Here is a 14987-nt window from a genome sequence, read left to right as displayed (position 1 = left end):
GATAGATAGATAGATAGATAGATAGATAGATAGATAGATAGATAGATATAGGTGGGTGATTGATTGATTGATTGATTGATAGGCAGGTAGATAGATAAATGGGTGGGTGGGTGGACAGGTGGATTAAAAGGGAGTCTGGAGAGATGGTTTACTGGTAAGAGCACTTGCTGCTCTTCCAAAGGCCCTGGGGAATCCTGTGCCCTCTTCTGGCGCCAGATGTTACTAAGGCCAGACCTTGTTGATTTTGAAATGCTGAGAAGCCCCAGACTGTCCTCAAAATCGGGGCAATCCTCCTAGCTCTGCCCACCCACCCCAGTACTGGGATGGAGGATGTGACTGCCATGGGAGCCTGTGATAGCAAACTGGGAGAGTAAGTTAAGTACCTCGCCCAGATCTTAGGGAAGTCGGACAAGGTTGGGAGCTGTGACACCAGCCCCTGTTTGTCTCTCACAGAAGTAGCTCAAGAAAAAAAAGGGGGAGGGGGTAAAATAATCTGATTTTTTAGGTCAAATTAAACGCCATCTGTAAAAATTAGACATGACTCTCCAAAGCCTCTGTTCGTTCAGCTTCAGAATGAAAAATAGGGCCTGATTCATGGGGTTGCTTTAAGGGATCAGCAAAACAAGACACACAACACTTAGGCCGTGCTGTTTTGAAACAGCGAATACTCGATATGCAGTTTAAAACAAAAAGAGCTGGGTGGGGCTCCATGGACAGGCTTAGCAGCCTCGAGACCCTGGGTACCATCCCCAGCACAGAACAAAGTGGGAGGGAGGGAAGAAAGAAGGCAGATAGAAGAAGGGAAAGAAATCTCTCCAGCATGGGTTTGTGTTAGCATCTTTTCTTAGCCTTTGTGGACTCTGACTTCCTGTGAGCCTCTAGAATCTATGACAGTGGTTGGGCCTGCGGGCAGTGGTTGGGCCTGAGGGGAAGTGGGTAGGCCTGTGTCATAGTAGCTCAGACACCCTTGTGTGAGCACAGGCAACACCTGGAAGCGGATGCTTCCTTTAAGGCAGTCGATTGGGTGCAATTAGCCCATGGGAATGCATGTATAAACAAAATGAAGTAATTGACAGGCTTTTAGAAGGATTTTGTCTATGTGCCGTCCTTTCTGTCATTTTCTAAACAGTGCCTTTGAAGATGAGACCCTGAGGCTTCGGCAGCTCAAGCTGGACAATCAGGTGAGCAGAGTCTCTGGAGGAGCTGCACTGACTGGTGCCGAAGTCACACGGGGGGGATCACTCACGGTCGGTCACTCATTAAACAGTGTGTGAGCTTGGTAGTTGCTGGGCTTAAGCACTGGGCTGTGGCAAGTCCAGAGTGGTTTGAAGATGGTAGCAATACCCTTGGCTTTATTGATAATCAGTGAACATCTCCTGGCACCTATAAGAATTAGAGGGATGTTATACTGGGCATGGTAGCACTAACTGGGAATCCCAGCACTAGAGGGGCTGAGGCAGCCTGCCGGGAGTTCAAGACCAGTCTGAGCTAAAGTCCAAGATCTGGCAGCTTCATCTTGTTTGGGGTCTGGTGAGGGCCCGTCTCATGGGATAAACACCATGACCATAGTCCGCAGAATCTCCTGTCCCTGCCTCTCATGTCCCCATATGGATACCCTAGGACGACAGACACTTGAGCTACTGCATTTAGATTTCATGTGGTTTCTGGGGATCTGAGCTTAGATCAGGCTGGCAAGGCAAACGTCTACTCACTGAGGCACCCCCCTGCCCCATCCCCCACTAAGCGTGTATGTGTATGATGATTTTATTTTTTTTAGTGTTTTGAAACAGGATCTATCTTTGCAGTCCCTCCCGGCTATCCTGGAACTCACTCCGAGGACCAGGCTGGCCTTGAAGTCACAGAGGTCTGCTTGCCTCTGCTTCCTGGAGCCGGGATTAAAGGTGTGGCCACCACGCCTGGCTCCCACTAAGTATATTTTTGATGGTCCTTCTGTCATAGAAGATCATTCTAGAAATCCCTCGCCTAGAGACCTTTTAATGAAGGAAGGAGGGAATATGTGCTGTGGTGTCTGTGGTAACACCGTAATGATCCTGCAACTTTGAACTATACTCGAGTCCACTGTTCTCATGTTTGCTTTTTTTTTTTTTTTTTGAGATGGGTTTCTCTGTGTAGCCCTGGCTATCCTGGAACTTGCTCTGTACACCAGGCTGGCCTCAAATTCATAGAGCTCCACCTGCCTCTGCCTCCCGAGGGCTGAGCTAAAACGAATGCCTGGCCGATTTCTTTCTTTATTTTTTTTAACACTTGTCAAAAACATTTGACAGTCACGTGAGGTTGCACGGGCTCTCCAATGACAAGTACTGATGGCACACAAAACAAAGTGAGTCTAGCCAGGGGACTCACAAGCAGGAGTTGTCCGAGAAGAGGGAACCTCAATTGAGAAACTGCTGCCATCAGATTGGACTGTAGGCAAACCTGTGGGGATTTTTTTTTTTTTTTGATTGATGATTAATGAGAAAAGATTCAAGTCCACAGTGGGGGGTGCCATTCCACTGCGGTCCTGAGGTTTATAAGAAAAAACTGAGCTGGCTATGAGAAGCCAGCCAGTAAGCAGCGTTCCTCCATGACCTGTGCCCTCATTCTTGTTCCCAGTTTCCTGTCCTGACTCCCACGGTGTTTATCACCACACCACCAGGGGATCTGCCTGGCCCCCTGGCTCTCTATTTTGCTTTTACCCATAGACTCCGCTGTTCTCGATTCAGAATGTCCCAGGTGCCTTTTCTTTCTTCTCACCTCTGACCCAAGCTCATTAGATTCTGAATTTTGTAAGATGAACAAGAATGCAAAACTGAGGTTGGCCGTGGCGACATATCCCTGTAATCCCAGGATTGGGGAGGATTGGGCAGGATGGTCGTTAGTTGAAAATCAGCCTACAGTACATAGGAAGACCCTGTCTCAGAAAAGAAGAAAAAAACCTTCCTGAATGTCTCCACCACACGCACACAAGATTTCTCTGTGTCACCCTGGCCGTCCTGGAACTCACAGAGATCCACCTAGCCTCCCAAATAGCAATAAGTATTTAGAAGGATTGGGGTGGGGTTGGGATCAGGCTACACTAGTTCAAGAGGGTAGGTAGGCCTCATGTTGTAACGTGTTTCATTTTCTCTCTAGAGGGCACTGCTGGAGAAGAAGCAGAGAAAGAAGCGCCTTGAGCCACTCATGGTACAACCAAACCCAGAAGCCAGGCTGCGAAGGTTAAAGCCAAGAGGTAGTGAGGAGCACACACCTTTGGTGGACCCTCAGACACCTCGCAGTGACGTCATCCTTCATGGTGTGTATTTGGACAGTGCCACCTGTAACTTAAGTACAGTTTTCACAGACCCAAGATACAGCAGGAGGGTGTGGAGATGCTACACAAAGATACAGTTAGCATTCTTCCTAAATACCATCATAATCTTTATAATCACATCCTGGGTCTTTGGGGGAAAAATAAATGTGGAAGATGCCTTGACGTTCAAATCCTTCCTTTAACTATTAATTTTGATACAAAGTGAATGGCACTCTCTGAAATGAATGAATGAATCCTCAAAAATGAATGAAAACTCCGTGGCACTGAGCCACACCCCCAACCTCTTGGTCTCAGTCCTAGAATCTGAAGTACAGCTTGAGTAGCCAAGTCTGTTAATAGAATTAGTCCCAGTCCTGGAAGAAAAAAAAAAAAAAAAAAAAAAAAAAAAAAAACATGCTCGTGACATTAAGGAAGGAGAAAGGAGATGGCTGGGTAGCCCTTGATTCTGGCTATATCCCCCAAAACCACCCAGCTCAGTTCTGATTAACTTTCACCCTCTCTTTTCCCTTGGGCTCCTAGGCATCGATGGTCCAGCTGCTTTCCTTAAGCCGGAGGCTCAGGATTTGGAAAGCAAGCCTCATGTTCTCTCAGTGGCCTCCGCTGCTCCAGAAGAAGGCACTGAAGGAAATGGAGATGAGGAAAGCCCTATGGAGACTGCCCCCAAGCCAGACCTTCAGGAGATTCTCCAAAAGCACGGTGAGGATGGTGCTGAGCTTAAGACAGGATGTCCTTTCTCTCGTTGGCTTATATTCGGAATGACCCAGGCTGGCATAGTGTGGCTTGGGCTTCCAGCATCTTTGACATCTAAGTGGTAATGCTTGGCAACAGTAGTTGTTCCTGCTGTCGTCTGAGAAAACAGGTAATGGTCATTATTATATGGCACAGCCAAACCCACTAGAAACAGCAAGAATCATGAAGCCAGCACAGAGGCCTGGTGCAGCTCCAGCAAAGCTGAGCCAAATGCTACAATCGCTGTCCTTCTATCTCTCACTTTTGGGTTTTGGCCTCTGCATGTTGCATTCTTGGGAGCCTTCTACATTATGGTTCATTTTATGTCTTTTCCTGAGAAAATTATGTCTTGAGTCTGTTAAGGAAAATCCTAGTTAACTTTATCTGGCCCTATTTGGGGCTTTCCTTATGCCCTGGAGATCATTAAGCACAGATCAGCACATAGCTAGGTGAGGCCATTATTCCAGGAATCTTCCTGGGGCGTCTGCCCCTGAGCTAACTCAAACAGGATAATTGGTACAGGGTAAACAGAGACAGTTGACAAGCTCTGACTGGCCAGGAGAAAAGGTTACAGATTCAAGGTCTGTTTTTAGCACTCTTAGAGCTCTCTGAATATGTAGTTTAAAAGATATGTGGTCTTACAGGGCACACCTGGAGGAATAGAACTCAGTAAGTAAGATAGACTGACTAAAATAAACTTTTCCTACTTTATAGCATAGATGATGAAACATATAGTAAAAGAAGTTAGGTGTTAGTATTTGCTATTTATAAAAAGACCAGTTTAGATATTTTCTGTTTGTCTGGAGTGCTTTCAAACTGTAAACACTGCCAGCCTAAAAGCAGGCTGTCATGTATCAAATGTGCTTGCCTTGAAGGAGATATTCTTTAGATTCTTTAAATTGGAGTTACAGGGCTGGTAATAAAAATAAATCTGTTCTGTTTGTATTTTCTGATTGTGACTGAACTTGTAACCCTGGACATGTAATGAAAAAGAATCAAACATATAATCTATACCACTTGGATAATCATTAGTCTGTCTTTGTTCTGTGAAACCTGTATAAATAAAGGAGCAATCTGATTACTAGTCAGTCGGAGCTGCAAAATTCCGGGAACCATCTGCTCCTGACTCCCTCCTCTCCGCATGACTCTCTGTCTTTTCTACGGCTGCCCTGTCAGCCAGCTGGGGAAGACCCCTGGCAATTATAGATGATGTTTCCTTTCTTTTGACAGTTTTTCATTTCTTACCCCCTCCTGTTTCTAAAATTCTTTTGTCTCTGGAGCAAAATCTGTCCCTTCTGAGGTTCCAGTGACAAACTGAGGCTCATTCCACTACTAAGTCACTCCATGGAAATGAGTTTATATATAGAACATAGTGAAGGAAGGTTACTTACAGGGGAAAGGCGCTCCCCAATAGACCTCACCTGAAAAGCCTTATCCAGCAGATGCGAGGACTTTCCCAGAGGTGGAGCCGTCTTCCCTAGTCTTCCTGGCTCTGGCCTGTAGCCTAAGGCTTGTGATTAAAGCAGAGTTGCAGACAGTAGGTGGTAGGAAGAGGCTGGCTACTCAGGTGTATTGTAGGCAGGTCTTGGAACCCTCCCAGCCCCATTACAGTGAGGGAATGTAAACAGTCAGCAAGCCCACTTCAGATTATCTTTTTGCAAGGGGTTGCAGCCAAACACCCCAAGGTGGTGAGTGGTAGCTTGGCTTGAAGGCTAGTCACTCAAACACCTCTTTTCAGCAAAGCTGCTCTCAGCCACTTTGTCCCAGTGCACTCTGTCTCTGATGGTGAGAGCCCACTTCACCAGTTGGTGGCGTTGCATCAGGACACCTGTGCATTTTGGAGTTCGCTTGAGAGCTCCTCAGAGAAAACCGTTTCAGCCAGGCATTGGTGGTGCACGCTTTTAATCTCAGCACTCAGAAGGCAGAGGTAGGTGATCTCTGAGCTCAAGGCCAGACTGCTCTTCATAGTAAGTTCCAGAACAGCTGGGCTACTCTCAGAAACCCTGTCTCAAAACAAAACAAAACAAAAAGAACCCAATTTCATAGTGAGATCAAGTGCCTATTTTTGCCATTTTGTTTTCGAGACAAGGAATTAAAGGCATGTGTGACCATTGCACAGCAGCATTTTTTTTTTTAACCTAGTTTTTTGTTGTTGTTTCTTTTTTTTTCCTTTTAGACAAGGTATTGCTAGCCAGGTATAAGCTAGCCAGCCTGGCTTCCAACTTGAGATCCTCCTATCTCAGCTTCTTGAGTGCTGAGATCTTAGACACACACTGCCATGCCCAGCTATATACCTACCCTTCAAGTGAGAAAAGTGAAGGCCAACAGGGAAGGCATGTGTGCTAGGTGCCCGCACTGCCGGCCCCTACCAGAGAGGGGCAGCAGAAAAGCCCCCTGCAGCGTGGTCGAGTTGTTGGATGCTGAACCGGGTTTCTGTGTTCGTCCATTTAGAAAATAGGTTGTGAGAATCAGTGAGACAGCTTAGTGGTTAAAGACACCTGCTGCCAGTACCTCGAGTTCAGTACCCGGAGCCCCATAAGAGAGGAGAAAATTGACTCCGACAAATTGTCTTCCCTACACATATTAACTAAACAAAAGTTCTGAGAGCCAAGAAGGTGGCTTAGTGGGCAGAGGCACTTCCTGCCAAGCCTGACAGCCTGAGTTTGACTCCCAGAACCCACGTGGTAGAAGGAGAGAATAAACAAAAATTTTGAAGTTAAAAAAAAAAAAAAAAAGATGGGACCGGACATAGTTGCTGGCCTTTAATCCCAGCACTCAGGAGGCAGAGGCAGGCCAGCCTGGTCTACAAATGGAGTTCTTGGATATCAAGGGCTACACAGAGGAAACCCTGTCTCAAAAACAAGCAAACGAAAACAAAAAAACAGAAAAAGAAAGAAAATGGGTTCTGAGTGCATAATTGTCTGCATAATTGTCCTGGTGGGTGTGACTCATTCTCATAGATCATTCATTCTGACTGAGGCTTTGTGGCCCGGGGGATGCAGCTCAGTTGGTGGAGTGCTTGCCAGCATGCATGAAGCCCTGGGTTTGATCCCCAGCACTGAAGAAACTGCGCGAAGACACATGCCTGTAATCCCACCGCTTGGAAGATGGAGGCAAGAGGATTCGAAGCTCACAGTTCTTCTCGGCTATCCAATGAGATTAAGCTATCCTGAACTAAATGAGACCCTGTCTCAAAACTAAAGTAATTGATGCTTTGTGCTGGAAGTGAAGAGGTGCCGGGGAGTCCCTGGGTGCAGCTAACCCTAGCTCCCCAGAGAAGAAGTTCAGGGCCAGGCACTGAGATGACAGTAGCAGAGCAGGATGTGATAGCATGGGAGGGAGGGTGGCCAGGCTGAGCCTGGAGCACTTAGAAGGGGCTGGTTCTTGGCACAGAGATGTGGGGCCATAGTGGCACACACCTTCACTCCCAGAGCTCGGGAGACAGAGGCAAGCAAATCTCTGTGCATTGGAGGCCAGCCTGGTCTACAGGGTGAGTTCCAGGAACATCCAGAGCTACATAATGAGACCATGTCTCAAAAACAAACAAAAAGAAGGCACTAGTTGATAGAATTTGGGAGGCCATAGTAAGATTTTGGAGTTTGCCTAAAGCATAATAGAAGCTGATGGTGAGACAGGGTCTCATGTAGTCCGGGCTGGCCTCAAGCTTGTTTTGTAGCCAAGGATAGCCTTGACTTCTAGTCCTTCTGTCTCTGCCTCCTGAGTACTGAGACTAGCATTGCCATAACTGGTTCCGGTTAGCAATTTATTATTATTGCTGTTGTTACATTTTTTTTTTATTTGTGTGTGTACGTGTGTACTTGTGGCCATAGCACACATGTGAAGGTCAGAGGACCACTTTAGGAAGTCAGTTCTTTCCGCCATGTGAATCCCAAAAATTGAACTCAGGTTGTCAGCCTTGGCAGCAAGAACCTTTACCGACTCATCTCCCTGGCCACAGTTGGGAATGTCTTAAGCAAGAAAAACTTCTAAAACTTTTCCTTTTTGGTTTTATCAAGACAAGGGTTTCTCTGTGTACCTACCCCTGGGTGTCCTGACACTCACTCCGTAGACCAGGCTGGCCTCAAACTCAGTGCTGGGATTACAGACGTGTACCACCACCTGGCAAAAGTCTTCATTTCTAACTCGATCTTTTCAAAGCACAGTTGGCTGTTGCTGACAGCGTTTCCTTTTCTGCCAGGCATCTTGAGCAGTGTGAACTATGATGAGACTGACGAGGAGGAGGACCGAGGGGAGGACCTCAGCTCCCCGCCAACTCACTTAGATACAGGGAGCCCTGCAGCAATCCAGAAAGCAGCCTCGGTATGTTGAGCTGAACCCCCCACCGTCCTCCGAGGCTGGTGTTTCTGGCCCAAACACTGGGCAAGCATTGATGTCTGGGCTCCTCAGATTGCCTTTTGTCAGAGGACTGAAGACAGGGGGAGGGCCAGAGGATTTTGTCCTCCAAGTGTCTGTGGCAGGGGCTGAAGTTTGCACCCAATTCTGGTTGCCCACATAAAACTGTTGTTTTCAGGAGACAGGAGCTTCCAGTGTGACGTCCCAGCAGAGTGAGGCCCAGCTTGGAGAAGTGGATAATTTAGAGGAGTTCGCGTATAGTCCTGCTCCTCGGGGTGTTACAGTGAGGTGCAGAGTGACCAGGGATAAGAAAGGCATGGACCGTGGCCTTTTTCCCACCTACTATATGCACCTGGAAAAGGAGGAGAATCGCAAGGTACAGGGTCCGTCGTGGGCCATTTTCTTCCTCTTTTCCTTCTAGTGCTGGGAATGGACCACTGGCACCCGAAAACGGGTCAAGTGCCCAGAAGTCCTGTTCTCAGTGTCATCAAGTCTGTCCTAGCCGTGGGTAGGATCTCTAGTCCCTCACCCCTGCCCACCTTCAAGAAAAAGGATTACCTATAACGTGAGGAAGTGGAGAAGTGTTTCCCTGTGCTAGGCTGGGGCTTAGCCTTCTGCCCCACCACTGAGCTGACGACCACCACTAAGCTGCCCCGTCCCAGGGAGAGTATGAAAGTATGCTTGTTTTTACCCCTCTCTCCATCTTTTGATGGGATTTTATGTAGCCCAGGCTAGCCTCAAACTTGGAAACTGAAGCTGACCTGCTGAACTGCAGATCCTCCTGTGTCAGCCTTCCAAGCACTGGCTTTCATTGTTTATATTTATTTATTTGCGGGGGGGGGGGGTTTATTTTTTTGTTTAGTTTTGCTTTTGAGGCAGATCTTTCTGTGTAGCTCCAGCTGTCCTGGAGGTTGCTCTGTAGGTCAGGCTGGCGTCAGCCTCACAGAGGTCCTGCCCCCTCAGGTGTGCCCCGCCATGCCTGGCCTAGGATTGACTTCCTTGCACATAGTGGGCAGTGATTAACACCATGGGCTCACTGGACCTGTGTTTGACCGACACCTTTTCTTTCCTCAGATATTTCTCCTTGCTGGGAGGAAGCGAAAAAAGAGCAAAACCTCCAACTACCTGGTCTCCACAGACCCAACGGATCTGTCTCGAGAAGGAGAAAGTTACATCGGCAAACTCAGGTGACAGAACCCCGTCAGCGGCCTGTCCCTTCTGTAGTCCCTGTGACTTCAGAATAATGGCTGTTGTTTCTTCTCCCAAGCCTGTCTGCTCAGCCCCCACCCTCCTCTGTTACTAGGGCTTAACCTACACCCTCACACTTGATAAGCAGTTGCTCTACTACTGAACTACACCCCTAGATGCTGTTACTTTTTCTTTTTAATGATTCAAATATATAGATGTGTCAATCTTAAAAAGAAAGAAAAGGTACCCCCCCTCTGGAGGCAGACGCAGGCAGATCTCTGAGATCAAGGCCAGCCTGGTCTACACAGTGAGTTCCAAGACAGCCAGGACTACACAGAGAAACCCTGTCTTGAAAACCAAAGAGAAAAAAGTTAAAAGAAAATCTTGAGGCCAAGGGTAATGACACACATCTTTAACCCCAGACAGAAGCAGGATCATGGGTTCCAGGCCAGCTAGGGCTACATAGAGAGACTTTATCTCAAAAACTAAAATAATAATGATAACTTATTTTATTGAATTACTTATTAACTGTTACTAAATCATGAATAAATTATTATATGTTTTAAAATAAAAAACATTAAAAGACAGTCCCAGATGGTATCCATGGTGGCGTTTGGCGAGCAGGCAGACGGGCTCCCCTCTACTTCTGTCCTAGGGGAAAAAAACGCAAATCATCATGGTAGCTTTTTCTCCTGGTACTAGATCCAATCTCATGGGGACCAAGTTCACAGTGTATGACCATGGTGTCAACCCAGTCAAGGCCCAGGGCCTGGTGGAAAAGGCCCACACCCGGCAGGAGCTGGCCGCCATCTGCTATGTAAGTGCTGCCCCTGCCCTGCCTGCTGCTCCCTGCTCTGTGCCCTCCTGCCAGCCAGCCAGGCCCAAAGCCGCCTCTCCCCCTCCCCCTTCAGCGTTTCTTTGATCCCCGCGTAGGGGCTGGCACCATTTCTTTCTTGTGTTTGGAGTTTTAATTGGATGTAGATCAGCGTGTTCTCTGCACCACCCTCCCTGTTCCTTTGCTGGCGCTTATTCTTGGGCTAAAGGCTACAGCAAAAAATAAACTAAAATTCAAAGCCATCTCTTTGCATTTAATCTTTCCCTTCCCTCCATTCCCTCTTCTTTTTTTTTTTTTTTTTTTTTTTTTGTTATTGTCTTTGTTTTGTTTTGTTTTATTTCTTTCTAGACAGGGTCTTCTTGTATGCCCTAGCCTTGCTGCATATTCTAGGCTGGCCTCAAACTCTCAACCTTCCTGCTTCAACCTGCTGAATTCTGGGATTAAAGGTGTGTACCACTACGGCTGGCTTTCTACTCCTTTCTTCCTTCCTTCCTTGACAAGGGCTCACTACTTTGCTCAGGCTAGCCCCAAACTCCTGGGCTCAAGCAGTCCTGTCATTTCAACCTCCCAAGTGCCGGGACATATGTGTGTGTGGAAACGTGCGCCACACCACGCCTGACTTCCTGAGTTCAGTTTTCAGTCTCTGCGTTTAGCTCCAGCAAGGAAACGGAACTTTTGTTTGTGCTCTCCACACTGGCAGCATTTTCTGTGCCAGAGGAAGTTTCCCGTAAAAGCAGAGCGCAGTTTCTTGCTCCCTTCCGTTTCCAAATCCTGCCTTATTTTCCTGTCTTTCAGGAAACAAATGTACTTGGTTTTAAAGGTCCTAGAAAAATGTCTGTGATCATTCCAGGGATGAATATGAATCACGAACGCATCCCCTTTCGGCCACGAAATGTAAGTAAAGACATATTCCCAGTGAGGCCAGGTCTCAAAGACAGAAGAAAATTTATATTCTACCAGCAAATGTCTCTAAAAGACAGTAATACACCTTTAATGCAGTAATACAGAAGAGACCAATTTAAAAAAGAAACAAACAGCGTTGCTTCTTCCGGAAGCCCAGGTTGGAGTGCCTCTCTTACTGAGTGTTCCTCTGCTCTGGATCCCCAGGGCAGGGAGGGTCCACAGATGTTGATTTGAGAAATGCTAGGAGACATGTCGGAATCTCAGAACCGGGTCTGGGGAGATGGCTCAGCGGTTAAGAGCTCTGTCTACTCTCCCAGACGACCGAGGTTCAATTCCCAGCATGAATACCGATGGTAGCTCTCAACCATCTGTAACTTCAGATTGAAACCAAAATCAGTAATTGTTTTTAAAGAAAAAAAAATGTTGAAGAGCTTATGCGGATGTTTAGTTTGGTCCTCCGTTGCCGTCTGAACCTTCCTGAGAGGGAGAGGCCGTTTCCCCGTTGCACCCTCCGGCGCTCCGAACTGTGAGCAGGTGACGAGGTCGCCCTCTTCCCCTCCACGCAGGAACACGAGAGCTTGCTCTCAAAATGGCAAAACAAATCCATGGAGAACCTGATCGAACTGCACAACAAGGCGCCGGTGTGGAACGACGACACGCAGTCCTACGTCCTCAACTTCCACGGCAGGGTCACCCAGGCGTCCGTGAAGAACTTCCAGATCGTCCACGGGAACGACCGTAAGCCCAGGGGCCCGGGCTGGGGCTGGGGGGCGCTGGGGGAGGTACTCTGCGCAGGCGCGGGAGCGAGCGCGCCCACCTCGGCCAGGAAGCCCACCCACGGGGGAGGGGTTAAAGAAACGATCTCCCGGAAAGACCAGCCACGGCGCGAAGGGAGTGTGAGCATCCTTCTGTGGCACATCAGGGAAACTCTTCGGGTGAGGCCATTAGGACCCCAAACCAGCCGGTTGGAGCCCAGTCGCACAGCCCCGGCCTTTCCCCCTGCCCACCGTGCTAGTCAGGAGTGATTTCCCAGTCTCCAGGGAGAAGAGAGCTGAAGTAGAACGTGAAGACAGACTTTACCCTTTTGAGACGGGGTCTTGCTGTGTAGGCCTGGGCCTGTGGAGCTCTGCCCCTCCCGCCCCAGCCTCCAGAGATTACAGTTACGCGCACACATGCTTCCCACCCTGTTTAGTATTCTGTGTGTGGCGCTAGGTGGGTGGGGAACGTGCTACCTGCCGCATCCTAGGCAGGTGCTGTACCACTGAGCCGTTTCCCCTCCCGTTCGTTGCCTATTCCCCCCCAGGGCAACCACGGTAACCTCTAACTCGGCGGCTCTCAACCTCCCTGACGCCACGATCCCTTAATCAGTTCCTCGTGGCGTGGTGACCCTCATCCGTACAGTTATTTTCATCGTGACGTGGCTGCCTGATGCGTGACCCCATGAAAAGGTCCCTGGGCGCCCCCGGTTGGAACTGCCACCCTAATGTGGTCCTGTCTTTCTGTTCCCAGCTGACTACATAGTCATGCAGTTTGGACGTGTGGCTGATGACGTGTTCACGCTCGACTATAACTACCCACTGTGCGCCCTTCAGGCCTTCGCCATCGGGCTGTCCAGCTTTGACAGCAAGCTGGCCTGTGAATGAGCGGCAGCAAACAGGGGACTTCCTCACCACAGAGCCTTCAGGAGCAGGGAGCCGCTTGCCCCTCAGCCTGCCCCAGCGCAAGAGGAGCAGCGTTTCTGCCCCCTTGGGGAATGATGGCGTGTGAGTGTGCACGTGGGCGTTTATACACGCGTGCACACACACCCGTTCATGACTTCCCTGGACCTCAGAGACCTGCTCGTAGATCACAGCCTCACCTGGGTGAGAGGTGGGAGGTGGACAGCTGGGCACGATGGTCACCGCTGACTGCACCACAGAGTCTGCACAGCAAGTTGTAGCTTTCCTGTGCTGGAGCGCTTCCTGCAGAATCAGGTCCTAATGATTAAACACTCAGGCCTCCTTTTCTGAGGGCCCTTTCACAGGGGCGGGTCCCTGGGATGCCTTTGGCCTCTAAGACAGGAGCCTGCAGATTTTCCCAGCCAGTGGTCTGATAGGATCTCTTGCACTGACTCCGGTCAGCTTCTTTAGCACAAAAACAGCCATAATTAGTTGGTGCCCAAAGAGTATAGCTGTGTCCCAATAAAACTTTATTTACAAAGTAGGCATTGGCCTAGTGTGGCCTGTTACTCTGGTTTTGGGGCCTGCCTCGGGTGCGGCCCTGTACTCCAAGGCTGGAGCATCTTCCAGAACAAGAGTGGAAAGGAGCGCGGTTTGCTTCTCAGGAGCAGCAGACTGAATCTTACTTTTTTATCTTTTGGGTTTTCATTTTGTTTCAAGACAGGGTTTCTCTCTGTGTCTCTGTCTGTCCTGGAACTCACGTTGTAGACCAGGCAGAGTGAGACCTCAAACTCAGAGATCCACCTGCCTCTGTCTCCCTAGTGCTGGGATTAAAGGCAACAGAGTGACTCTTCAGAAGTTCTCATGCTGAATCCACTCTTGGTAGCTCTTGCCTCACGGTGATGATGGCTGTAGAGAATCATCTCCCATCAGGGCTAGGCTTCAAGTCTGGTGTCATATTTTCTTTTTCTGGGTACTACGTTGTTCCTGGGGCCTAAAAGTCTCTGATGTCCCAGCCTCCCTCTTCCCTGTCCTCAGAGCAGGTGGTATCCCTGAAAGCCTTCTCTCCAGCATCTTAGTCTAGTGTCATGCTAGAGGCAGCAGGAGCTTCTTGGTGAGACACTCACTGACTCTCCTCCACAAGCCAACCTGCCAGTCTGGTTTGTCCCCTGGCCTTGAAGCCTGGCCCACATCCGTGCAGACACTGCCCTGTGCACCGAGGCTTTGAGATCATGACCCCTCCCCCAGCAAATCATGACAGATTCCTCAGGCTCACCACTCCGTGATGTACCTGAACCTGAGGATTCCAAAACCTTGGCTCTGCGTTCCGTGGTCCTCCACACCCAAGCTGCTCTTCCCAGCATGGGCGAAGGGTTGCTGGCCACTGCTCTGCGGTTTTGCCCAGGTGGAGGAGGTCCCTTCCCCCCTGCTCGGCATCAGGAGGCTACGTGGTGGCAGGAGAGCTGGGAGGAGGCACCTGTGCTCACCTCCTGTCCTGCCTGTCCCTTCAGACGCCACCGGTTTCTGCCTCAGGCATGTTTTCCATTAAGTGCCTTGTCCACAAACTGCTCTGAAGCCTGATACACCTCTGGCACCCACTGTCCCCGACAAGCTACCGATGTTGAGCAGAAAGCTCTTCATCTGTCTTTAGTTGAAGGGTGTGGGGGCCACAAGCCACCGGGTCTCACGTTCCTCTCCAGCTTAGAGAGCTGTGGACTCTGCTTAAGTGGGCAGGTGATGGCCTTTACACAAGTCATATTTATACCTTTTGTATACCCTATAAATAAAGATAATTTATATAAAAATATCGCCTTCCCAGAATCCCATCCCTTGGAGTTCCTCCTGTTGTGTTCTGTGGGAATGTTCTTTAGTTCTTTGAGCCAAGGGGCAGCAGAGTTCAGTCCTGGGGTCGACGCAGGCTGAGAGACTGTCTAGGAGACAGCGTGGATACGTCATGCGGAAAAGCTTAGAGCTCTCTGCATGGGTCATGGAACTGAGTACAGGATGTGCA

At 49.0% G+C, this 14987-nt stretch overlaps 1 protein-coding gene across 2 annotated transcripts in view; it reads left to right on the top strand.

Annotated features, from left to right (window-relative positions):
• Nucleotides 1-14771, top strand: part of Tulp3 (TUB like protein 3) — a 33586-nt gene extending 18815 nt beyond the window's left edge. For both annotated transcript variants that reach the window (XM_055609382.1, XM_055609383.1), the window contains 10 exons: nt 1130-1181; nt 3133-3292; nt 3830-4006; nt 8238-8359; nt 8571-8768; nt 9467-9579; nt 10283-10397; nt 11211-11309; nt 11885-12056; nt 12828-14771. In XM_055609382.1, the coding sequence (XP_055465357.1) occupies nt 1130-1181; nt 3133-3292; nt 3830-4006; nt 8238-8359; nt 8571-8768; nt 9467-9579; nt 10283-10397; nt 11211-11309; nt 11885-12056; nt 12828-12961 (1342 nt within the window). In that variant the 3' untranslated portion in view covers nt 12962-14771. The remainder of the gene's footprint in view (nt 1-1129; nt 1182-3132; nt 3293-3829; nt 4007-8237; nt 8360-8570; nt 8769-9466; nt 9580-10282; nt 10398-11210; nt 11310-11884; nt 12057-12827) is intronic.
• The last annotated feature ends 216 nt before the right edge of the window (nt 14772-14987 follow it).

This window comes from Psammomys obesus, unplaced genomic scaffold (assembly GCF_907164565.1).
Source record: "Psammomys obesus unplaced genomic scaffold, mPsaObe1.curated_primary_1811, whole genome shotgun sequence".
Lineage (NCBI taxonomy): Eukaryota > Metazoa > Chordata > Mammalia > Rodentia > Muridae > Psammomys > Psammomys obesus.
Note: the sequence above shows the minus strand (reverse complement) of the source record. Positions and strands in the feature narration are given on the sequence as shown.